Consider the following 25,866-nt stretch of genomic DNA (forward strand, 5'->3'; position numbering starts at 1 on the left):
GAGCCCTGGTCTGCCTCAAAATATTCTTCCATCCTTCCTTGTCGAGTGTCTATCTTCTACATCCCCTTACTACAATCTCTCTTAAATCGTTTTGCACATAATCAGAATACAAAAATCAAAAACGACGCTTTCAAATCACCACGGCGGTATAGTAAAACGTGGTACTAATTGTAGATTTGATTACAACTTAATTGAATTCAAAGTATGAATAGGTACTGCTTATATAGATACATTGAGAGGTTCTGTAAATGTTTTGTTGTGGATCCATGTTCATTCATGAATTTTACTGTAAAAATTTTTTAATTCTTAATTACCCTTTCTAGAAATTTATAATTTCTCATCGGTTTTACAATAAGTTTCATCGATTTTACGAGACATTTCTCTGATTATTTTCATGAGTACTAGTCTGCTGGCTGGAATTTAAATGCCTTTGGGTCGCGTTAGTCTCTATTCTCAATTAGATCGTTTTTGATCTTTTTAAAACCACTAGAAACTTTATCACAGTCATCAAGCCGTTCGTACAACTGCTTCACGATCAAATATTTTAGCAGCATTGTTGATCGGACAGTGTCAAATTTTAAAAATGTAATTAGTTTGTACCAAAAAGCTGATATATATTTTTTAAAAAGACAAGGTTTTTTTAATTTGTCTAAAGTGCTAATCTCGAACCTTCCTCCCTTATCCGGGCTTCGGACCGGCAACAAGAGCATTGAGGTAGTGAATCTACTGATCTAATGATCTGGTAGGCGGAGTTAAAAAACCTTGACTTACCGAGATGTAAAACTACCAAGCATTTTCAGAACATTAACTGAAAAGTCAAAAAAGTCTTTATCAACTATAAAAGACAAATATTACACTTCTTTACCAACACGCAACTTTATTAACATTATAAAGAATGTTCTACGACATAACACTAAGTGAAATTAAAGGCTTCTATAAAAAAAAGAAGGACAAAAGTTTTGAAATTGCTAACTCCGTGATAAATTACCTTCATATATTAGATCCAACTTAACTACGCGTTTAAAACACAACGAATGACACCACAAAAGATATATCAAAGAGATAAGATAAAAGTAAAACTAAGAAATTACAAAAAAAAAGAAATTCACGTACTTAGAAGACTCCATAACTTTCTGAAATTGCTAAAATGTTTTAAAGATTTTATTTTTCTCGGGAAAGACGCTACACAAAAAGCCGAGATAACTAATATGCCAGAAAAAAGATTCAGTATTATCCATACCACCCTTAGGTTTCTACCGAAACATTTAGGCGTCAAATATCACTGTGGAACGAGCGCCAGCGACTGGGTTATCACTGAAGGTTTTTTTCTAGATACCATTTACCAGCTGTGTGTGAGGATGTATCTCTGGGGGCAAATTTTGAATTTGGTAAGGAAGACAAATTGACCTTGTTTATTTAATATTATTGATGACGAAATAATAAGAAAATGGCGTCTAAGATAAGGAACTACAAAAATTGAGATAACTGATATTCCAAAAGAAAGATTCAGTGTTATCTATAACACTCTTACTAAGAAGAAAATTAAAAAATTACAAAAAAAAGAAATTCACGTACTAAGAAAACTCCCATAACTTTCTGAAATTGCTAAAATGTTTAGAATATTTTATTTTTCTCGAGAAAGACGCTACACAAAGAGTCTAGATAACTGATATTCCAGAAGAAAGATTCAGTGTCACCTACAATAGTCTTAATTTCTACCGAAACATTTAGGCGTCGAATATCACTGTGGAACGAGCGCCAGTGACTGGGTTATCACTGAAGGTTTTTTCTAGAATACCATTTACCAGCTCTGTGTGAGTATCTCTGGGAGCCAATTTTGAATTTGGTAAGGAAGACAAATTGAACCTTGTTTTATTTAATATTATTGATGACGAAATAATAAGAAAATGGCGTATAAGATAAGAAACTACAAAAATCGAGATAACAATGGGAAAGTTTTTTGTTTGAGAGTATTGTGTTTCTTCGAGTTGCTCCTTATGGCTCAACATTGTAGTTGCTAAACATTTTGCCAAATCGATACTTGTTGCCGTTGTAGTAAATTGCTTGATATTTTGTTCGCAATCAACCATTTGTGTTCATAACTGAGTAATATTGCCGATGTAAGCGCACCTTTATGGAATAGTTCATTAAAAGAATATAGTGACCGTCCTAAGAAAAGAGCTGCTTATGTTGAGTTATGCAAAAGTTTACAAAAAAGCTGTATTAAACAAGACCCCGGAAATGGGGTTGGAGATACTAAACTGCCTTTTGTCCCCTCATCTGCAATAAGAAATTTATTCAATATACTAATGCAGTCACACTATTATCCTAATACGCTGATCAGCTTAAGTCACTAACTTCCTAATGTCCTAATCAGCTTAAGATGGAATACTGGTAGTTCTGTTATGACATTGTGAAGTCACACTCAACTTCTAATACGGTGATTGGCTTGGGTCACTAATTGCCTTATATGGTCACAAGTAGTTCGGTGATGACACATAGCACAGCGGAACGAGAGATAATAATTTGGTGTGATTTAATTATGACCATTGTGAACGAGTTTGATTTAATTTAATAAAATAGCTATATTTACGTAAACACGTATTTTAACTATTTTAATAGACGATACTATTTTAATAGACGATACTAAGAGTATCGTTATAATTATATTCCTGTAATTTCTGTTTTTTTTTATTTGTACATGTTTTCCATCAACGACTCCAATACAATTCACAGACCATACATACAGTATGTATGGTTTGTGATACAATTTCAAAACTCATCGTGAGCCAAATTCTAAAGCAACATATTTCCATTCTTCCTACGTCTGTTGGACATGAAAAAAAAATATATGTACATTAGTATGTTTCATTTTTGCAGGTGGTTACAGTGACGTTGCAATAACTGAACCACAACTTTTAGGTTCCAAAGTAAGAAAAAACAAAAGCTTCTCAAGAAAACCGAAACAAAGAACTTCTTTATTTAGCGTGCAAATTTTTATCTAATGATAACGAAGAGGAATATCCCATAACAAACGTGTGGTCAAATAAACTAAAAAACTTAGAAGGAGGACAAAGGCTTTTAGCTGAAAAACAATCAATGACATTCTCTTTGAAGCTAGTTAGGCAATTTACACAGAAACTCAGTACAAATAAAATTGTCCATCATCGGCAGCTACCTAGTAGTTTGCCATCACCACCAATGGGCTAGGAGGGGCTGTACGAACAGAGAGCTACAGCCCTGATGTCGATGCAATATATACATCACTGCAGGCATATACTGAGTCATCAGGAGTTCAAAATTTTAAATAATATGTAGGTACATACGAAATTGTGCCAACGCATTATGTTTTGTTTTCACTGGTGATTTTAATAAATTAAAAAAAAAAATGTAAAACTATTGTTTCCCTTGCTATGTCACTTACTTATGGTTGTTACTCTCGTAGTTGTTGAAAATTTCATATCCTCAAATGTTCTGCCAGTTGCCAAAAACTAAAGTGTTACTGGCAACTTTTCATCCGCAGGTATTGCTGATTTTAGATGAACGTCTTTTTTTCAATATAAGGTGCTAACATTTTTAATAACTTATTAAACGACTCACCGTTCATGCGGAAATAAAATTTTAAATTTGCTAAAATAATTCCAATACAAGCTTTCTCTTTATTATTCATTATCACCGCGATCTTTATTACTTTGAGCTTTGACTAAAAACACCCTCATTAACCCTTTCACGGACAAGAAGGTCCTGGCCATCGGTTTATTATCGGTATTCTGCATATTCTAGGACAAGACAGTCATAGCAGTCGCTATCTAAATCGCTCTCAGAGTCAAGACGGTCCCGACCGACGATGAATATAAGTGTTTTCCTATTCTATGAGAATGCGGTGTCCTATTATTGTAACCGTTTCAAAAGATTTAAAAGAAAATAATTATAAATTTCGATTATTTTTTTTTAAATAAAACTACTAACCCCATCTATTTGTCAAGTACCTACCTGTAGCCGACTCAAGGATTCTTCTGTAATTCCCAAATATATCCGGTAGATGAGCCTATTAATCAACTTGTCACTCACGCCCAATTTCCAGAGAGCGCAAGAATAGCGTCTCCCTCTTTTCTGTTAAGAACGTCCAACCGTTAAGACGTGTTTCCAAAGTGGGTCTCAATTTAGAGGTGAGCTAATAAATCCTTTTCTTGTCCATATTTCAGATAGATATTTATTTTTTTAGACCCTTATTGGAGAGGTTATAATGCTGATATTATATTTCTAATATATGTCTCAAGATAGTATTGGTATGGAGTTATTCCAGATCATGGCCCAGTAGCGGTATTTTTTTATGGAATACCTAACCCCTCTTATCTAGGATGGTGGTGGATTAATATCGGATGTAGCCAAATCAATGGTTTATTTGCTGACTGATTAAATAAGAAGGAAACAGAGCAGATTAAGGTTGTACCAATTTTTATTATACCTACTTTCAAGACAACAGAAATGATTATGAACTCAAAAAAATGAAAATATAGTGAAGTGTTCTAATTTAATTTAAAGGTTTATTTTCTTCATTGTTCCTAGTTGATAAATAACTATATTATTTTCAATGTAAACAAATTTCGAAATTTGGGGTTAATACATATATATTCATTTTCTTTATAACTAATTCTTAATTTAATACGATACAAAGATTTTTTGTTTATGATAATGTTAACATAAAATAATATTTTGGTATCCCTTTGGGATGACGTAACTTTTAATGTTTTCTTTTTGTTCATTACTAAGAAATAATAAAGAATAGTTTTCTTGTAAACTTTCGATAAATCTTAATTTTTTTTGCTCTTCCCCTTCGAGGATAAACCAGGGGTGGCGTCCAGTAATAAATTATAATTTCATATTATCTAATTGTGCTTGGATTTAAAATACGATATAGTTTCTATATGTTTATGAAAACCCCGCCCAACACTCTTCGACAACGAGCGATTCTGGCCTTGTATATATCATTGTAGCACGGCAGTGTTACATTATAAGAATACTTCTAATTTTGTGGGATTCCCACAGTAGTGTAAGTAGTGGGAAATCGGTGGACGACGACACTCGATAGGGATATTACGATTACGACAAACGACTGTTCCCTATTTTCGTTCATGATTGCAAAGGTGGAGCCTCGTTAGCACAATAATTGCAGAATAAATAAGTTTTAAAAAAATGAAATTTAGGTAAAAACGAACTCATCTGCATTTATCAGAAAGTAGTGAAGTTCTGATGATAGTGAGAGAGGTAATAAGGAACAAAATGCTAATATGTTTGGAAATAGCGACAGTTCAGATGATTACATTCCCAATACCAACACAGATGAGAGTAGTGGTAAGTATAAAATATTTACTTATGCACCTATATAGCAAATAGTGGTGGGAACCATCGAATAAAACTATCTAACAATTCTATGGTTACTAAATTATTCAAATTATTCAATGGTTGAAACAGTAGCGCACCTAGAATTTGCCTCTGGGGGGGTTTTGGTTGGTCATCAAAATTTTTTTATGGTGTTACCTCCATTTTGAGACCTTAAAATGTGTAAGTAATAGTGTCGGAATAGGGTCCTGGGGAGGGTTTTAACCCCCAAAACCCCCCCCTCGGTGCGCCACTGGGTTGAAAACCATTAGTTGAACCAGTTGAAATTAAAAAATTATTATTTTTATAACATTAAAACATATATTCTACAGGTACGAAGTTGCGCATCGCACGCCACTGATGTGACTGGATGCAAAATATTAAAAATTTAACGAATTGATTGATTTACCAAAAAGAATACGTTAAATTATTGACTTAACATATAATGTTGCCTGTTTAACATTAAAATATTGGAGATTACTATATTCACATTAATCACCTATCAAATTCACGTCGTACATTGTAGCCGACATCAACATAATAAACTAAGGATGGAACATATTGATATTTTTACATGTAGCTGATAGACGACGGAACTGACGTCACATTACTAGCTACAATATCCGACGTGAATTTGACAGGTGATTAATTTTCCCGATATTTTAATGTTAAACCTGTAGCATTATGTGTTAAGTCAATAATTTAACGTATTCTTTTTGGTAAATTAATAAATTCGTTAAATTTTTAATATTTTGTATCCGTGCGATCAGCCATCAGTGGCGAGTGGCGAGCGATATACGACTATGTAGGTACATGTAAAATATATATGTTTCTATGTTATAAAAATAATAATTTTTTAATTTTACAATGTTACACGCCAGTATATCTTTTATTCAAATGTAAATAATAACGAAAACAAATAATGATTGTACATATTATATGTACCCAAAGATTTTTTTTGTACACCTCTGACATAACGGAAACAAGATCGGCTATTGTTACTAGCTACTTTGGACGCAAGTATTTATTTATAGGTTCCACCCTTAGTATATTATATCGATGGTAGCCGATAACGTGACGTCAGTTCCGTCGTTAATCAACTACATGCACACTACATGTAAAAATATCAAAATGTTCTGTCCTTAGTATATTAAATTGTTGTCATTGTTGATACCATCAGTACAGGTACTGTCTATATAACTGATAGTCTGAGGATAACTTTACGAACGTCTCGTACAAATCGAAAGAAGAAAATATAATTATGTCATAGGGTGACATTCCAAATTTTGACAGTGTTGATTTACAGCTTTATATGAGGCAAGTTATACAACTTTTTATATTTATACTATGTTCATCCTCCATAAATGCCTTCACGCGTGATACAAATCTACAAAATGTATTTGAAGATAATTTATATGCAGATCTTATAGACTGCAACTTTACGATGAAAACTCCAAAAATTGTAATTAATCCTTACAAAGAAAAAATGAAAAATTTTGTCCCGTCAAAACCATTTTCGTCAGTATATTTAAAGTGTGCAACTTGTTTGTCAATCGCAAGTGAGGTGGGTATTATTTAAATAAATAAAGCAATAAACCTTATCCCTAGTTTTTTCAACACTAGTTAATAGCACTGAATATCCATCAATAAATTGACGAAAATAGGACCAGTTGTCTTCCATCAATTTCTTCATTAATTAATTTGTGAACTTAGGGATGGTCAGTAGTAATGTAAATTTAAAATCGCCACTGAATCCACCACCTTGTAGACACTAACTCAAGCTTCGAATGGTAATACCATCATCTTGAGCTGGCTTAAAGGACACAATAGGAATAAAAATTGGCTAAGAAGGCGGCAGGGCTAAGACTCCTATGACCTGGGGATCTTTTTGGTTGATCAACCACAGCAATCGCGGAAATTGTCAAACGTGACTCCCATCCGCAAAACGTGGAAAGATGGGAAGAAGGGCAAGGATGTAGACTTGCCAGGGTAACACTAAGTAACCTTGAAAAGTCAGCATCAAAGAAGTACTTGGCAATGACCAGGAAAAAACCTACATGAGAAGACGAAACTGTAGAGCATGTCTGAGACTTGTTCCCCTTCCTAGAAATGGCAGAATCGATAGTGAGCTAAGGACGATAGTTCCCTGGGAGTATGCACAATAGGTTAATTGTGGCCTAAGTGCTGTGGAACTTAACTCGCTCTCCCTACTCTACAGATACAGATGTATGGAGAGACATAAGAAAAAGAAAAATAAAAAGGAATGTCTTAGAAATAATGTGATATTTATGTGATAATACGATTTATGACTATTTTTGGCTTCAAATATTCAGTTTATATTCAATTTATATCTATTAATATATTTTAGATAGACAAAACCTTACGAAACGTAAGACCAATGTCCTCATTTGATAAAAGACCTCCAGATATTGTACATTCAGAAATAGTTACTAAATTGAGTTCGTTATGTACAGAAGGATTTAACAGGTAATAATTATTAAGGTTGTGAGAACAAATCATCAAATCAAACTTAACACATCAAGCTACAAATACACATTTTACATACCTTTGCATTTCTGTATCATCAGAGACTTCGTCTATATCAAGGAGTCTAGATTTTCGCGGTCAATATTTTGTAATTGTACATTGTTATTAGACCTGGTCTAGAATTTTTTGTTTCTAAAGTTTCGTCTTCAACTGCGGCAGACATTATCAAAATAGGTACAGCAGCAAACGTAGTTGTGGTCTCGTTCGCGTCAACCATCATGATCTTCACGAACACACACACACACACTTGAAAGGGCACGACCTTTTCAGGTAGTCCTCCACCTCCTTATTTTTCTTCTTCTTCTTCTTGATGTGCCTATCCGTTACGAATGTTGGCGATCATCATGGCAATCTTTATCTTATCTGAAGCAGCGCGGAAAAGCTGCACAGATGTTGTATTGAACCCGATTTTAAGGTTCTTTAACCAAGATATTCTTCTTCTTCCTGGACCTCGTTTTCCAAATATTTTTCCTTGCAAGATGGCTTGAAGGAGAGCATATCTAGATTCATTTCGCATAATATGTCCGAAGAAGAATTGTAACTTTCGAGATTTGATGGTGGTTAGTACCTCTCGGTTCTTATTCATTCTTCTGAGGACCTCCTCATTTGTGATTTGGTCAGTCCACGGGATCTTAAGTATTCTCCGATATGTTCTGCTTAAATTCTCTCTGGAATCTCTGGCGAATTATGGGAGTTGCACCGAGATTAATGTTTTTGTACGAGGTGACTCATGAGGTCTTTCCCTCGCTGTCTTCTTCTTCTTTTTGTTTGTTGATTCTGTTAAATAGGTTGTACCTTCCCGCTCTAACGGATTGATGTGTGTGATTTTGTGTGTAGGAATTGTGTGTGGGTTTTCTGCTTGTGGTTGAAGCCACAGGGCTGAATGTCTCAGAGGTTTGCGGTGAATTTAGATTTGGTCTGAGTTTGGGGAATTTAGATTCTGTCTTCTGTAGGTATATAGTGCTGACAGTTATTGGTGTCTTATGTCTTGTATCTTTTGGTTGGCCTTTAGTTTTGTTTGTGTTACTTTATTTAGGTCTCCTTTTTGTATTTAAGTTCTGCTACCTCCTTCAAATTAATTGTGTAATTGTGTGTATTTTCAATAAGGCATTTTCTTTAATTACAATTAAGTCAAAATATCATAAACCCTGGACTGCCAAAGGTATCCGCATATCAGCCAAGTATATGCGTTCACTACTGTACATCAAGAAATTTACTACCAACGTCTTTGTCACTGAATATATCTCCAAGTACAGAAGAACCTATCTAAAACTTATCAAAACAGCTAAATAAATGTACTATCAAAATCGTCTGGGAAGCTCTAATAATGTTGCAAAAGAAACTTGGTCCATAATAAACGATCTTACACAGACAGTTGGTCTGTGTCGTTTTAACTGACAAGAACCACGTGTTCAAGTCGAGCAAAGAAACATGTTGCTCTTTAAGTATTAAATTTTTATCCAATGTCATCGACCTAGAGTCACATTAGAATTTAAATTTGGAACAATGTAAAACCATATATTGATGTCACAGCTACAATTTTAGTGTTAGCTTCAATTACAAAAGAATTCACTGAGGATGATCTGATCTAGATCGAAAACGTCACGTTATGCTCCTGTATAAATTTTGACGACCCTTTTTAAAAAAGTTAATTATATGTTTTATACCTAAATACAAATGTGAAGTGTTTTACTTCTGCTTAAGTTTTTTAAAGTATTTTTATATATATTTGCATATCACATGCAGTTAATGGGCAACTTAAACTTATTATTTCGTAAGGTTTAATTATGCAATTTATTTAAATTTTTCAATGGATTGTGTATTTTATTACCTTTTATTTTGTGATACTGACGATTTATGTAATTTCAGTAAATTTTAAATTGCTATTGATATTTTTCTGAATTTTTGTAAGCTTTGTCCATAAAATTGTACAATTTTCACTAACAATAAATCATATTTCTATGTTATTTTATTCTATCGATGTCTGTGATGTAGTCTTTGTTTAGTTTCTAATGTTTTATTTGCAGTGAATTTATTCGTTCTTCCAAGATACATTGTTGACTTTTTATCTGAAATGATTAATATATTGTCTTTTCTGAGGGTTTCTTTCTCCCTTTAATATTGCCTATTCTCTTATATTACTTAACCAGGTATGTTATGAGTTAGTTGCTTGTTACAACTTCCCTGAATTTTTCCTTGATGAAAGGAATTGTTTATTCAACTATTTTTTCACGATATATTTGTGCCCCTTTTTAAGGTCATCGGTGTTTTGACTTAAGTTTTACTTACGTTTGATCTTTCACTGATTCTTCTTTTTCTAGTGTTCTCAATTATTGATATTTTCTGTGCTCACCCTGTATAAAAATTTTTACATTATACACTGTTTTTGTCATGTACAAATAATTTCCGAAACAATTCTTCCCAAACAAATTATAGAATGTAAACCATGTGGAAGAAGAAAACGCGATAGACCCCAATGAAGTTGGAGAAGCAGAGTAGACAAAGATTTGAAATATCGAGGTATAGAAGAAAATGCCTGTAGATCTGAAATCGAAAGATGTAAAACGTTTTAAACGGTTGTTTATAATAAAAGTATTTACTTTTAAAAATTTGTAGATTTGATTTAAGAAGGTATAATGATTTTATTGTAATATCAAATAAACTGGCTTGTAGTGATCATGTTCGAACTGAGATGGATAAAACTTGGACAAATAAGTAAGTTTTTTAATAGGTTTTATTAATAAAAGGTTATATATCATTATGTTATATTTTAGATTACGTGAAATATGTAACTTGTATATATCCTACATGAATGTCGAAAATATTAGTGCTAATTTACCTACTAGTTTTAAGGACATTTCGACAAGCCTGTGCAGGTAATACCTATTCCTAAATTATTATATATATAATTATATTAGGTATATAATAATATTATTTGTACCTTGTCCATTGGTTATTTAAAAGCGTTTTGGACGATATAGTTCCCCATCTTCCACTAGCTTACGATTCATGAGATGCAAACCCCTTGCCCTATATTATGATGTAACGACTTATTCGTAAACCCCAGCTTATTCGTAATATTCTTTGGTAGATCAACATCAAATATTTCCAATTTTTTCATTACTGTTTCCGTAAGAGTCCAGCCCTTCACTCCATACAACAATGTGGAAAATATCGAGTAGCGTACATTGATTAGGGGAAGTATGCCTATGATAGCATACCTAACTTCACCTCTCGTTTTTTTTTATTAAAATACATGATCATATTTGTTACAATTTTTTTTCTAGTTCAGTTGAATGTACCAATTAAGCTGGACATATATAGGTCAAAGGGAATGTGAATTTTTATATTAAAAAATTGAAATATCAGAATTGTCAAGTATGCCATCATAGGCACATTCCTTGCCTATGATGGCATGTCTGCACAGTATAATAGAAAAAAATATGTTTTAGTGGAATTTTCGCATTTTATTCAAAGAGAACAATAATACAACAAATAAAAAAGTAACACACATTAAAACAATTAAGAACATAAATCACAATAAAATATCTTACATTTTTTATCGACCCCAGCGCATTCAGAGTGACACCAGGATTGGCACTCCTGACATTTAATCCAGCATTCTTTCGACTTTGAGAGGGAATACAGGCCATTACAATACAAGTAAGCGACTTCGGAATCATCATCTTCAAAATTTTCGTTATCGCTCGCGGATTCCTGTTCCTTCTCATCATTTCTCTCTATCCCTTCTTTTGCCATTCGGTATAATGTTCGTTTTTCAGGAAAAGTGTCATCCACAGATTTCCGTTCTAATCCACTGTTGTACGTAGCTTTTCCTTTAGGTTCTATCTTCTGTTTTATTTGTCGTTTAACTTTCTTTGCCAGTTTTCTTCGTTCTACATTTTCTTTTTCAACAACCTTATCTTTCAATTCTTGAATTTCAGGGGTTGAATTTATTACCCCTGTTTTTCCACGCTTCTTTTGTTTTTTTTGTGTTTGACTGCAAAACACTTGGAATGGGTAATAAATCTTGGATTGATATGTGAAGAGTATCCTGTTGAGTATTTTCTAGAAGGAACCGTTGGCAGTCTTTAGGTGGGTGATTTTGTCCACTTTCTAGGTTTTCTTCTAGATTAAAATCTGGATTGTTTAGATGGATGTTTTGAGTTCGATCTTGATTGCTCTCTATAGGTTTATCTGTAACCAATGATGGAGCGAACATCCATTCCTCAAAAATATCAGGATTAAAAGGTTGAATCCCTGTTTTGGCAAAGGCATTTATGGCATTAGCAGGAGTAGCACTTTTAAGGTAAGCTGTTTTAAACAACCCAGCAACTTGAAAGTGCGTAACGAGTCTTCCAGGATTTTGTTTTAACCAATTTTGAATCTCTTGGTTATAATAGGTTTGTAGAGGACTAGAAAAGCCCACGTCGAGTGGCTGCACCCGGTGGGAACAGTGTGGTGGAAAGCAGAAAAGTACAATACCATTCTCTTTTGCAACTTGTAAGACTTCCAGTTCCTTATGACTACTGTGGCCATCTAACAATAATAATATTTTGTTCTCATTCGAAGCTTTGGTATAGTGAATAAAATGTTTAAGCCATTGAACAAAAATGTCTAAAGACATCCACCCTTTCTCCTGGCAAAAAGCAACACTTCCCGGTGGGGCAGCGTCCATTAATTCATTTTTGAACCTTTTTCTGGGAAAAATAAATGCAGGTGGCACAAAAGTACCAATTGCATTCATTGAACTTACAACTGTTAAATGCTGACCTCGTTCCGCACTGCTCAGTGCTCCAACTTGTTTCCGTCCCTTGGTTGCAAACACTTTTTAAGGCCTTGTTTGAACAGTACTAAGACCTGATTCATCAACGTTGAATATATTTTCGGATTGAAAATTGTATGTATCTAAAACTTTTGCTAAAGAGGTAAAATATGCTTTAATATTGTTCTTATTAAATGCTTGTGCTCGCGCGAAAGATGTATTTTCTGGTGTTCTGAGTGAAATCCAGCAAGACGAGTCGTTTTGTTGAATTTGTGTTTGATGTTATTTCTCTCAGCAAGTTCGAAAACTAATCGTCTCAAATTTAGCGTTGTGAGACCAAAAAATTTTGTTTCCATATCAATCACATGAGTAGCTAACTCTTGCTTAAGATGAGGAGGTAGTGTAATTCTTCGGCCTCCCGAATCTCCTTTTCTTCCACCAGAGTTGTTTGCAAAACGTCTATGGAGTGTCGTACTCATATTCATGTTCTCTTCCGACCACTCCTGCCTATGTTTCTTGGTAGACCCCATATTAACAAAGGCCCTGCAACCAAAACAAAGCCTTTATATCTGATATCAAGAGATATTCGACTGTTTAAGATATAACTAGATAACGACAATCCAATTTTTAAGGATTGTACTAAACCTTTAAGGATATTTCAGATATACACTTAAATTTACTATTGAAGATTTTGTGCGATTTGAAAGCTCCAAATTTGTTTAAAAACCCTACACAATGGTATTGTTTATCTACTTTTACCTTAATATAAGTAAAAAGTTATAAAATAAATAAATAAAAATATAAAATATTTCCCATTTTAGTACTGGCGGTGTATTTCGAGATTGTATAAATATTGATGACGATACCTACAAAAAAGTATTAAACGAGCTTAATAATTGTGAAAACTGCAATTGTAGAGGAAATCTTATACGTTGGTAATTTAAGTCAATAAAAAGATATTTTTTATACATTTTTATTGTTTTACTCATGTAGATAATAAGTCTTGAAACAAATAGAGGGAAGTCCCACGGCGAATCACGTCTTTTCATCGGTCCACAAGTTTTCTTTGGAGTACCAAGATATTTTGTTGAAATCAAAATAGAAAGTTTGGCAGAAAGATGATTACCACAAATAGAATGGTAGACATGGTATGGAATATCCCACAAGAAAAAAAATGTTTTTTTCACAACTAAACCTGTTGTCACTACGTCAGTGAAATATTGCAACGCTAGTTAATTTAATTCAGAGGAACAAAAATGGACATTTACTTTAGTCTTTACTGTTTTCACATAGCAGAATCTTTTATAACTTAGATCAAACAAACATTCGTATATCAAAATCTATTGAGACAGAAAGAGTGGTGACATCTAGTGACTGTCTCAATTAGAATCAAAACAAATTGATTCATGGCGTTGACCAACTATTCTTGTGTAAACAATGGTATTACATTATAAAAACTATTGAAAACGTCTACAAAAACAACAAAATGAAAGTCAGAAAGATGGACAACTTACAGAACCTATAGAAATAGGCAGCGGAATAAGACAGGGGGGACTCATTGAGCCCTATGCTCTTCAATTTAATCACGAATGCAATCATCAAAAACGTTAACAAAGGAAGAGTATACAGAATGGGGAACACAGAAGTAAAAATACTCTGTTACGCAGTATTGATAGTCCAAGATGAAGCTTGTCTGCAAAGACTGGTCCATAGATAAGAGCAGAAGAATTTAATATGATAATCTCATCTCAGAAAACTAAAACAATAGTAATCAACAAAGAACCAGCCAGATGTAAAATAGAAATTGATGGCATCAGTATTGAACAAGTAATGCAAATAAAATATCTTGGAATTACACTAGCTATGGAGACCTGGACAAAGAAGTGAGAGATCAAGTCCAAAAAGCAAATAGACTGGCAGATGCCATAATAACACTGTATGGTAAAACAGATACATTAACACTTAGATGAAGTTAAGAATTTATAAAGCCAGTGTTAAGACCAATAATGACATATGCCTCAGAAACAAGACCCGACACAGATACAACACAAAGGTTATTGGAAACGGAAAAGATGGGAGTACTGAGAAGAATTACAGGAAATACGCTGGAAGATCGAAAGAGAAGTAACGACATTAGAAGAAAATCTAACGTACAGTGTATAAATCAATGGACATTAAATAGAATAACCAAATAAGCAAAATGGGGAAGACCCATGTTGCCAAAATAGCAAAAGATAAGTAACCAATCGGCAGAAAAAGTATCGAACGACCGCGCAAAAGATGGAGTCACAACCTTCTGTAGAGGTATTAATTCACTAATGAACAAGCAGAATTGCTTATAAAGAGACAGAAGAAGAAATTATTGTATTACCTTATTGTGTGTTTGAGAAAGGATGGCATATCTCAAAATCTGACAATATTTTGCAATCAATAAAGTTTTCGATTAACACTAACGACACTTCTGTCATCTGACGGCCATAAGCATAAACTAACTTCATGACGTTATCACACAAAAAACATATAGAATATTTCAAATCTGTTCACTAACAAACATCGTCCGTTTTTTACTTATTTTGAGATATTATACTCTTCCATGATCTTCTTCACAAGGTATGTAGTCGAATACGGTTAAAAAGATATATTGCCTGAGGACAAAAAGATATGTTACTCAAAAAAAGTATTGTTTATCGAAGACTACCGAAAACCCAAAATTACAATTTATACTAGCGATAAAAGGATGAGTTATATTTAGAGATTTACAAACAAGAACATACTGAAAACAGTTTTAGATAAGATATCGGTAAGTAACGAAGGTAAGTCAAAACCAAGATTTATTTGGTAAGATCAAGCAGAACATAATCCAAACCCTAACAAAGCAAAAAAAACTGGATAAATAATGGTAGAGATAGAAACATATGACAATAAATTGTAAGATAAGCCTAGGGCTAAGTAGTGTTTGCACTATTATTCATTTTGTTTGTTCAGAGTATTCTGCTTAAGTTATATGAATTCTTACGATTTCAATATATATGTTAATCTTTAAAATTGTAACATTTTCTGATGATGTATATATTTATACCAAGGTTTAAAAAAAAAACAGTTACTGTAAGTATAAAATCTATATTGTAATTATGAAATATACAATATTCTCTCTCTCTTTCTTTAACAACTTCATAATACATTTGATATCTACAGTCTACTAGAATTATATTTAACCTAGATCAGACGGCTTCACTTCTTTAGTTGTAGCATTCTTTTGTGTTGTTTCTTGTAGCAAGTTTTTGCTAAACCATTGCGGCCTTGGTTTATTCATTTCTACAATCCTTTTTCCCTCAAAGAATTCTTCTGGTTTTTCATTTTTCTCGCCTTCATACAAAACAACAATCTCTTTTTCCACAGGTTCCAGTTTTAATTCGTTTTGAATTTGCTCTTGCATTGCCTTTGTTTCATCAATAACTTTCTTGTAGCACGTTGCTGAAATAAACAAAATTTTATTACTGGGAAAACTATATACTGGATAATATAAATTTTTTTGCAATTGACTGTTTGTGGGGCACTTTAGAAAGTCACTATTGTAGAAAAGATTCAAAGAAGCTTTACTTATAGTATGATTTAAATGTCTCCATTTTCTACAGACTCATATCAACAATTTTGCCAGGAGATTAATATACCCAAGTGTACTATAAAGATATGCAGATCTCTTTTCAATAGCTACGAACCTCCATTTAAGTTTTTATAAACCAAAAAAGATCAGTATTCTCTCTCCAATAGTTATAAAAATGCTTTAGACAAGTCCGCCTTAGAAAATGACTATCAAACTCATAAAAAGAGAGAAACTAACGTTTTTAAGATGAAGGGTAAAGATAAGAAACAGTCAATAGATGACAAAAGTGTAAAATTTAAATCTGTTATATTTGACTTGTAGGCAGTTTTATCTGTGCCCTATGCTGGTGATGCTCAAATCTACTACAGACCCAAACTTTCTGTCTACAACTTAACAATATTTGATTACTGTAATAGTGACAGAAATTGTTATGCTATGCTGGTGATGCTCAAATCTACTAGACCCAAACTTTCTGTCTATAACTTTACAATATTTGATTACTGTAATAGTGACAGAAATTGTTACATCTGGGACGAAACAAATGGAAGAAAAGGATCATCTGAATTTGGATCCTGTTTGTTGAAGTATATTTCAAAACTTACTAGTAGTTTCAAATATGTAAGAACATTTTCCGATACTTGCGGGGTCAGAACCACAACAAAAATATGGCAGCAGCCATGTTATATGCGGTAAATACAAAATAACATCTAAATACAAATGATTTAAATTTCACAAAAACAAACCGAGAGGGCTAGAAAACACAAATCAGTTTTTTCCACATGAGAATATGATCTCCTTATCGACATGGTGAGAATCAAACTAGGGCCATACAAAACAAATGTTCTAAGCTATGAGGACATGTTTGAATTCAAGCTCTGACCAATCTCATGATTATGAACAGAAAGTTGAATGTGAATAATGAAACTGTTAAGTGTCTTTGCTTTGGAAAAAGTAAGCCATTCACCAGACAGTATAAATATAACTTGTATTACGAAGATTTCTACTATTTGGATGTGTCAGCCACATGAGGGGGTACAACAAAATCACCAACCTGGGAAGAAGTTTCATTGCAAAAAAAACTCCAAGCAACTGCTAATATCTACGGCCAACAAAAAAGATCAATTATAAGTGTGTAATGTTGGAGTTATACCCAAAGACTACAAAGGAGCAATAGATTCTCTACTGACCAAAGTAAATTTATAAGACAGAGTTCCAGTAGAAAGCGATTCTGAAAGTGAAATAGACTCTTTGTTGAGATTTTCCGATATCTTTATTTTTATTTACATAAAATGTCCAATAATTAAATCCTAATCATGATGTACACTTATTGTATGTCCATAGTTTTATTGCCAACTTCTGTATGTCCATACTTAAACAAAAGTCTTCTTTATTTTTTTTGTGAGGAAAGGTATTTATTTTTATTACTCATTTCAATGTCCATTTAATCATGTATCTAAAAAAATTATGTAAAGTTTAATATTGAATTTAATGCTGCGCTATAAGAGTTTAAAAATTCAAAATCGATTTTCTCAAAAAGTACATGTACAGACATACAATAAGTGTGCTTTAATCCATGGACATACAAAATTAACAGAAATTGTGGTGTACATAATACTTCATGATTCGAAACAGACTAAGGCAAGGTGGGGGCTTAAACCCTGCATTATTTACAATATTAATGGATGCAATAATAAAGAAATGCTCAAAACAAGTGAAAAACTATTAGCCAGGCAAAGACATATACAAAAAACAGAAATTTCAGAAGGAGAGATTCTGAAACTGTTTCTTGTGGTGTGTTTAAGTTAAATATTGTATTTATATAGTATTAACCACAATTAATATTAATTAATAAATTTTAAATATCTAGAAATAGACTTAGAAAATCCCAGTAAACCAGAAAAATAATAAAATCAATAATACCCTTAAATTATACTATGCAATGAACAAAGCTTTTGTAAATAAAAAATAAATTTCAAAATGAACAAAAATGTCTTTCTATATACAAACTAATGCTACAAAAAATTTCTTTCTATATACAAATTAATGCTAGCATTTTAGTGACCTAACCAAAAAACAATACAGTAAAATCCAAGTAGTAGAAATGAAATATCTCTGATGAGTTAAAGTGTTAAAACCAATGGATAAAATAAGAAATACAGTGATAAGAAACAAGATCGAACTAGACTCAACTATTAAATTCATAAAAACAAGATAATTACATTGGTGGAGACAAAATTTGTTTTAGTTAGCTTATTTATTCACTTTTGAAATATCACACTATTTTAAAATATTTATCTCTAATAGCTTTAAGAGCTCAATTAATTGGACACATCTAAATAACCATAAATAAATTAATCATACATAAATTAAATCTGTATTGTTTCCCTTTGATTAAAAACTTACGACATAAAACACCAGCCTCGTGGTCATCACCGCAAACATTACAGGTCCTTAAATCCTTTCTAGGCAATAAAATTTTCAGGACATAATAAGGGTCACCGAATTTTCTTTTCCATCGTTTTTCTACTGAGCGCCTATGTTTAGGAACTGCCCATAAAAATCCTTCGCCTATTATATCTTTAATAGAAAATTTGGGCAGATTCTGAGGATTTTTGTTTAATTCTATTCCTGCTAGGCAAAGTGCATCTGTCAAAAAGTAAGGTTATGTTAGGTCATCAATTTAAAAATCCTCGAAAATTATGTAATATGTGAAATCATTACCTGGTGGAAAACCTCTTCCAAAAGTATAGAATACATAATGCTTCAAATTTTGAACTGCTAAATTAATTCGCGTCAAAATATTAGAAGACATTATCTTAGAGGTTAGAAAACGTAGAAATCGTGATTGGTGATGGTAAAAGGCGCACGGGGGTAGTGGGACTGCGGCGACGTCGTGTTCGTTGGTGGAAAGGCGCTTGTGAGGTGCTTCGCCACGCTTCTTAGTCGGTGATTGCGGTCTCGCAGCAGTCTTAACGATGGCTTCTTTAGGATATAGTAGAATTTGTGCCCGTGTTCATGAAAAACTGTGTCAGTGGGGACATTCACAGATAACCAAAAAAACAACTTGTGTGCGCGCAAAAATTGGATTTTTCACGCTGACAAGGAATTTTTCTGAAAATACAACAAAGGTTTGTTTTCTTTGATTAAACTTTTATTATTATTCTTATTTATCTTCCTCTTCTTTTAATATCTAATTGACTCTTACTTTTAAGAGGACCAGTTTGAGAACGAAAACGAAAGTAATTTTTTAGTTTACATGAAAATAACTTTTACTTTTTGTTCGAGCATTCGAAAGTTTATTGATGATGAGTTTATTGTATTAATTTCTCGTCCTACATACACTTTGAGTTAAGATACTGGTTGAATATCTCCAGTTTGAGACACCTGTTATATTACATCTTTATTTTCGCTTTTACTTTCTTTATAATAGCCATAATGTAACAAAACAGATGCTAAAGACTTTGCAGTTTATTCACAAATTGATAGGAAGTTTCTCTTCTGTTGTAATCAATTATATTCTAATTTAAATTAAGTATATTCAAATAATATTTTTGCTGAGTGTGCCCCATATTCAAAATAAGAGCGGAAATCAGTATCTACGATAAACCGGAAATTTTAGTTTAGGTTTGATTGTTTAAGTTTTACAATCTTTTACATGTGTACCTATTTACCCTGATGCAGTATATACTTAATGCTATTTTTTTAAAGTAAACATAGATAACTATAGTATAAAATACCACAAAACAAGAATAAAAAAGTAACTTGCGCAAAAATGACACCCGAAAGTTTTAATATTATAATATAATATTAAAACACTATGTGTTATGTACACTAGGTACCTACCTACATATTTTTAGCTTGTGATGAGGTATAAACCTATCAATCATTTTTTCTTTTAAGACCACTATTGTATAAATATATGCATATTATTTAAATATACCCTATTTTTAGAAATATTTAGGACCAAATCTGTTTTTCTATCAGAACAAATTGCTTGACTTTATATCATCAAATATAAATTATTAAAAATATGTATTTTGGTATTTAATTGTTTTTTTATTTTATATTACTTATCTATTTGCAATTGTTTCTTTACTACTGCTGTCTAAATTTCTTTTATACATATAGGTACATAGAGACCTTTATTTCATTTTTATAAAATTGTTACATTATTATTAGTAAGTGACATTCACACAAACAATTGTATTTTTTTAAATAGTTCTGTGTACTTTTTCTATAAATATTTCATACAAAATATTGTTACACCATTTTCTTTGTAATCAATCTCTCTTCCCTCCACTTGTATCATTTACTTTTATATTTTTCGTCCATTTATAAATATTTTTTATTCTGCAATGGATCTTATTCCTTCACTTTAAATGTTTCATCTGTTCTTACTATTAAATTGCTTCATATTCCTTCTTATTTAATCTATTAAGTAGGTACTTTAATAACTGACAAGATTGTTAGCTTTTTCTGGAGTGGGTTGTTCAGAGAATGTATTTGAATTCAAACATACCCCATTTAGGCAGCTGTCTTCTGTCTCTTCAAGATTCTTTAGTAATAGGACATTTGCTGTTCTATAGTTCTGCTGAGGAGGCATTTTAATAACTGTTAATAGATTGTATTAATTCTGTTGTCTCTAATACCCGAGTTTCTTTGGGATATTTGTGTTGACAATATCGTCGGCTGTATGCAATAGTGGCACAACACAAAACTGGTAATTGTTCAAAACAGAGGTTTAAAGTTTGTGTGCCAATAATTTTTTATTATTTGTTTTACTACATGGATTGGGATTTTTGGTTTTATATATGGAAAATTTGGTTTATTTGGGAGAGTGTTAGGTAGCATTTAATGAATTTTAACACAGACTTTTAAATTCAACCCTTATTTTGAGTTGTGCCACTATTGCACATCAACATTTTGTCTTTCAAGGCTAATTAAGGCAAAGACAAAACTGGCATTTTTTTGTTATTCCTATCAACTGAAATAAAGGTTCAATAAAGAACACTACAAGTTACTTACTTGAATGAGAAAATGTTTTTATTGACACCTATAAGAAGAACGAAATAAAAAAAGTATATATTAACAATAATAGGAAAAGTTATGATTAACAATGCTTTAAATGTCTTAGAAATCAGGTGAATTGCTGCAGTGGCGGATACAGAAATTTTTATTGGTGGGAGTCATGGGCCTTGAGAGTGATTTTTATATAGGATTTAGATTTTTCCACCTTTTAGTTGCTGATCCTCAGAAGTTTTTGTCGGGTGGGGGGTCATGGGTCTTAAGGGTAATTTTGATATGATTTGTTCCTCATGTAAGGGAACCATTTTCTCAATAATTATTTTAATTAAACCAATGAGAAGTTATTTAAAACCCAAATACCCTACGGGTGTAAAAAATGGTACAATATTAAGGGGTCTTAAACTTTAACCAAAAAAAAAAAAATAATAATTTAAATTCACATACTTACTCCATGACAGTAAAATCAAGTGTACAAGACTATTAAACCAAAGGAAAGTTATTAAAATATAAACACTGAAAAATCAAGGACTGTCAATTTAAACTAGGTATTTTAAAGACAATTAATTTAAACCCACCTATCTTATGGCTACACAATTAATAACAAACCAAAGATAAATAAGTATAAACCAAAGTTAAGTCATTTAAATGCAATAACTCAATGTAAGTGTAAACATTAATAAATGCATTAAACATTCCTAATAAACTATCTTATCGTTGGATATCCGATATCAATTTGTAAAAACATTCATTTATTCCTTATTGCTATACAGAGTGGAAACATGGACTCTCGGAATTACAAGTATGAGGCGTATAGATGCCTTTAAAATGTATGTTTTTCGAAGGATGCTGAAGATTTCGTGGACAGAGCACGTGACCAACAACGAGGTGCTGAGAAGAATGAGGACTGAGAGAGAAATCCTAAATATTGTAAACAACCGAAAAACGAGTTATCTAGGACATATTTACAAAGGACAAAAATATAACTTTCTACGACTCATAATGGAAAGGAAAGTAGAAGGAAAAAGAGGTCCAGGAAGAAGAAAATGCTTCTAACTGAAGAATGTAAGAGACTGGACAGGCACACATTCGATACTAAGAACAGCTTAAGATAGAGAGCAATTTGCTGTAGTTATAGCCACCCTTCCTTAATGAAGAAGGAACCTTAAGAAGAAGTGTTAACAGCATTTTATTTAATTTAATTTATTCAACAAAAAACATTATATCATTTGAGAATAATTATTTCTATAATTAGGCATATTAGGCTACAAGTGAATGAAATATTTTTTTACTCGGTATTGAAATTTTTCTCACGAATTGTCAGCAATGAGTGGTAAATAAAAGTTTATCTAGAGAAATTTCAGGATACACATTGATGAGTGTTAAACCAGTTAACATTTCCTTCGAAGTTCTATTTTAAGCCAAGTCTTTAGACGCTTAAGCATAGAAAAACTGCGAGCGCTTTTGCTGCACTGACTGGCAGTGTAGTTAATATTTGCAGAAATATTCTGATATTTGGATACATATGAATATTGCAGTTTTCTAATACTTCTAAAATAGAATCAGGAAGTTTTCCATTATTTTGCACGACTCTTTTCCACTTTTGAATCCACAGTGAAAACCCTTGTTCTACTGTGGAATATGCAGTAAATAATCCAATAATATCCTGGAAGGCGTCAACAATTTTTGCAACTTTATCTTCTGGTGTGTTATCAGTGATTCATAACTTCCGGTGAAACTCGTTCTTATAAATCAGTTAAGATATTGTCTAAAACGGGTAAATAAATAGATCTTCGGAAATATTCTTCGCAAGAGTTAGCAGGTTGGTTTTGACGAGAAACTTTACGAGGCATCTTCAATTCAATGTCTAGTTGTTCAGCTATTTCCTTTACTTCATAGTAAAGTTTGCTAAAAACAGATTCAGCATGTGATCTTTTATTTTGAAGAATGCATTTAGTCTTCTCGATGGCCTCAGTAGCCTTGTTTAAATCTAATTTTGGTGACTGACAAAGACGACTAAGTGATACAGTTGTACCTAAAACATCACTAAGACAAACTACTGAAATGATAAATTCTGGGCTCCTAATAGTTTGCATTATTGAAAATGCATCAGCTGACGGTTTACTGTCCTTCCACGTAGAAATTGTTTCAAGAGCATTGTATATTTTGATTATTAATTCGCCTTGAAACTGAAGATGACTTTCATGCCTTTCAACCCAACGAGTTTCACAAATACCTTGGACAGCAGCCCCCATTCCTTCTTAAAAACATCATGTCGTTTGGGAGAGGCATTAGCAAAAGCTACTACTTTTCTCATAGTTCCTAAGGATTACGACATGATATAACTTTTGAGGAGCTTGGCAAGGAATTATTCAAAATATGATTCCTACATGGACAACGCACAGCATGTTCGGCCGATTTTTTTAATGCGTTAACGGCACCTTTCGTTTCGAATGTCATTACTGAACAACTGTCAACACCAAACCTACGCAAAAATTTAAATCTAAATTAAAATTATTTACGGAATATTTACCAATGTGGCCTAAAACAACTCCAGTTAAGCGGCGTTCTCCTTCTGAACCGACGTTTTCTTCTCGAATCGAATCGTAGGCGTTAACAAATGTGATGAAATCTTCTCTAATCTTATTTAAACAAAGATATCACAGAGACATTCTTCTCTACAGGAAGAAATGATTGATCATCAAATGATGATCATTTTGAGCAGTTTTATTAAGTACTGTAGCATTAGCCGGAGCAGTTTCCAAATGTTTTCGCAGATCATTATCGCCAGCATCTATCCTAAACCGAAGCAATGCTCTAAAATTGCCATTATTTTTTTCTGTACCATCACTGTTTACAATACTTTAATATTTTTATCATCCCTTATCATCTCAGAAATATTTTGTCTACCACAAAGAATAACAGTTTTTATTATTGGATTCAAATTCTTCCTATTTTCTTGAATCATTTCAACTCTAAACTCCCTGCTGATAGGTTTGATGGGTTTTAGATTATTTTTTTAGGATTATTTGATTGATATTCATTTTTCTTTAGGGAGGGGGGGGGTCATGCCCCCGTGACCCCCCCTTGGATCCGCCACTGAATTGGTGGAACACTCTTATCTTCACAAAGGCTAGTAAGGTCTTTTTTCTTTTCATTTATTGTCAGGGTGTCAGTGTAAGCCTTTTCGAGTTCTATAATATTTATGCTTTTTAAACCTTTTTTTGTTTTTTTCTTGGTGGTATTAACTGATCTATTCTCCTCTTGTGCAAATGAAGTTTTAAAATAGTAGTGAGTGCCAGAGCTTTTTTTTACATGAATATCACCAATATCGTTGAAATGAAAAGTATTTCCTTGGACATATTAATTGAAAATTGTCGCTGTTTTAATATTTAACATTTTCAGGTCAAAAAAATCATTATGACGTAATTCGTGTACTTCAAATAGTTGTTTACAACGAGCAGTTCGGATTAGTATAGCGTAATAAGTCGGTAGATAAATAGGCCCTCCTTTTAAAGCTTTAGTGATATTTCTTTCTATTAAAGAGTGGTAGCTGTCGCCCTCATTTTGAGTGTGGCCGACAACTAAATAGCGATGAGTTACTTATAGAAGAAATTTTGAAATGGTTTACAGCGTACTGATACATTGAAATTAGGTACCTACTTGTTTTTTCCTTGACCACCACAATTGTCTGAGTAAAATATGAATTTCAAATCGCCAGAATCGGTTTTTATAGATGTTTGTTCCAAATACATCAGCAAGCACGAACCAATTTCTATGGCTTAAGTTTTTCTCCTTATGATGGTTATTATAAGCATCTTCTAGGGCTATTTTTTCTTCACTTCTCGAATTTTTGTATTTTTCACAATACTGAGATTGATCTTTTTGGGAGAAAAGAATGCATAGTTAAATATATAATTAAAATGTTTATGATATAAACCAATTTTTACAAATTCATCATTGTCTCTTTGGCCATCAGCTTTATAATAATTGTTCAGATTTGTCAATATTTTGCCTCATTCTTTATATTTTTTTGAGGTACTACTTCGACAATAGTGGCTCTCCATTGTCGAAATTGAAGAAAGTGTGTACGAACCCTGTTCAAAGTTTCGTTACGAAACGTTTTATGCATGCTATGTTTTCCTCTTTGATCCTTGCTTATAAAGCCACTTTCCGTCTTTCCAATAACAGTTTTAATCTTTAACCTTTATCTGCATATCGATATGTTGGTTTAATTATATACGTGGATCTCAGAATATAACTTCGTTGTTAATTTATATTTCCCATTGAACAATATTTTTCAAAGATCTGTATTCTTTCTTGTAACGTGAATTTTTCATCACATTTCAGTCTACATTGATTGCAAGATAGACCTAAACTGCGGGACTTTACAAGATTACCGTTAACATTGGTGTATTTTTGGCCTGAATTTCTAAGAAACTTTCTGACATTTCTTTTCTATTGGTCCGGACAAGCCTTCTTTTTCCTACTTTTAGGTTTATTAATCGTCACGTCTTCTGGTACTTTAGTCTCCATATTTTCATGA

At 32.5% G+C, this 25,866-nt stretch overlaps 3 protein-coding genes across 5 annotated transcripts in view; 2 read left to right on the forward strand and 1 right to left on the reverse strand.

Annotated features, from left to right (window-relative positions):
• Positions 1-6,644: 6,644 nt before the first annotated feature.
• On the forward strand, positions 6,645-13,664 carry LOC140446925 (uncharacterized). Of its 2 annotated transcripts, none has more exons than XM_072539518.1 (5): positions 6,645-6,946; positions 7,751-7,869; positions 10,546-10,644; positions 10,704-10,805; positions 13,516-13,664. In XM_072539518.1, the coding sequence occupies exons 1-5, from the start codon at positions 6,695-6,697 to the stop codon at positions 13,631-13,633; spliced, it is 690 nt and encodes a 229-aa protein (XP_072395619.1). In that variant the 5' UTR covers positions 6,645-6,694; the 3' UTR covers positions 13,634-13,664. The 2 variants fall into 2 exon arrangements, with proteins under 2 accessions (XP_072395619.1, XP_072395620.1); XM_072539519.1 differs by having other exon boundaries at positions 6,809-6,946; positions 7,755-7,869.
• Positions 13,665-15,798: 2,134 nt separating this feature from the next.
• Positions 15,799-19,255, reverse strand: mRpL32 (mitochondrial ribosomal protein L32). Its single transcript, XM_072537992.1, has 3 exons — positions 19,020-19,255; positions 18,702-18,944; positions 15,799-16,168 (listed from the first exon to the last, which is right to left on the reverse strand). The coding sequence occupies exons 1-3, from the start codon at positions 19,108-19,110 to the stop codon at positions 15,906-15,908; spliced, it is 597 nt and encodes a 198-aa protein (XP_072394093.1). The 5' UTR covers positions 19,111-19,255; the 3' UTR covers positions 15,799-15,905.
• Positions 19,256-19,273: 18 nt separating this feature from the next.
• qless (decaprenyl diphosphate synthase subunit 1 qless) overlaps positions 19,274-25,866 on the forward strand; it is a 266,443-nt gene continuing 259,850 nt past the window's right edge. For both annotated transcript variants that reach the window (XM_072537990.1, XM_072537991.1), the window contains exon 1: positions 19,274-19,426. In XM_072537990.1, the coding sequence (XP_072394091.1) occupies positions 19,274-19,426 (153 nt within the window). The remainder of the gene's footprint in view (positions 19,427-25,866) is intronic.

The sequence above is a fragment of the Diabrotica undecimpunctata genome, chromosome 7 (assembly GCF_040954645.1).
Source record: "Diabrotica undecimpunctata isolate CICGRU chromosome 7, icDiaUnde3, whole genome shotgun sequence".
Classification (NCBI taxonomy): Eukaryota; Metazoa; Arthropoda; class Insecta; order Coleoptera; family Chrysomelidae; genus Diabrotica; species Diabrotica undecimpunctata.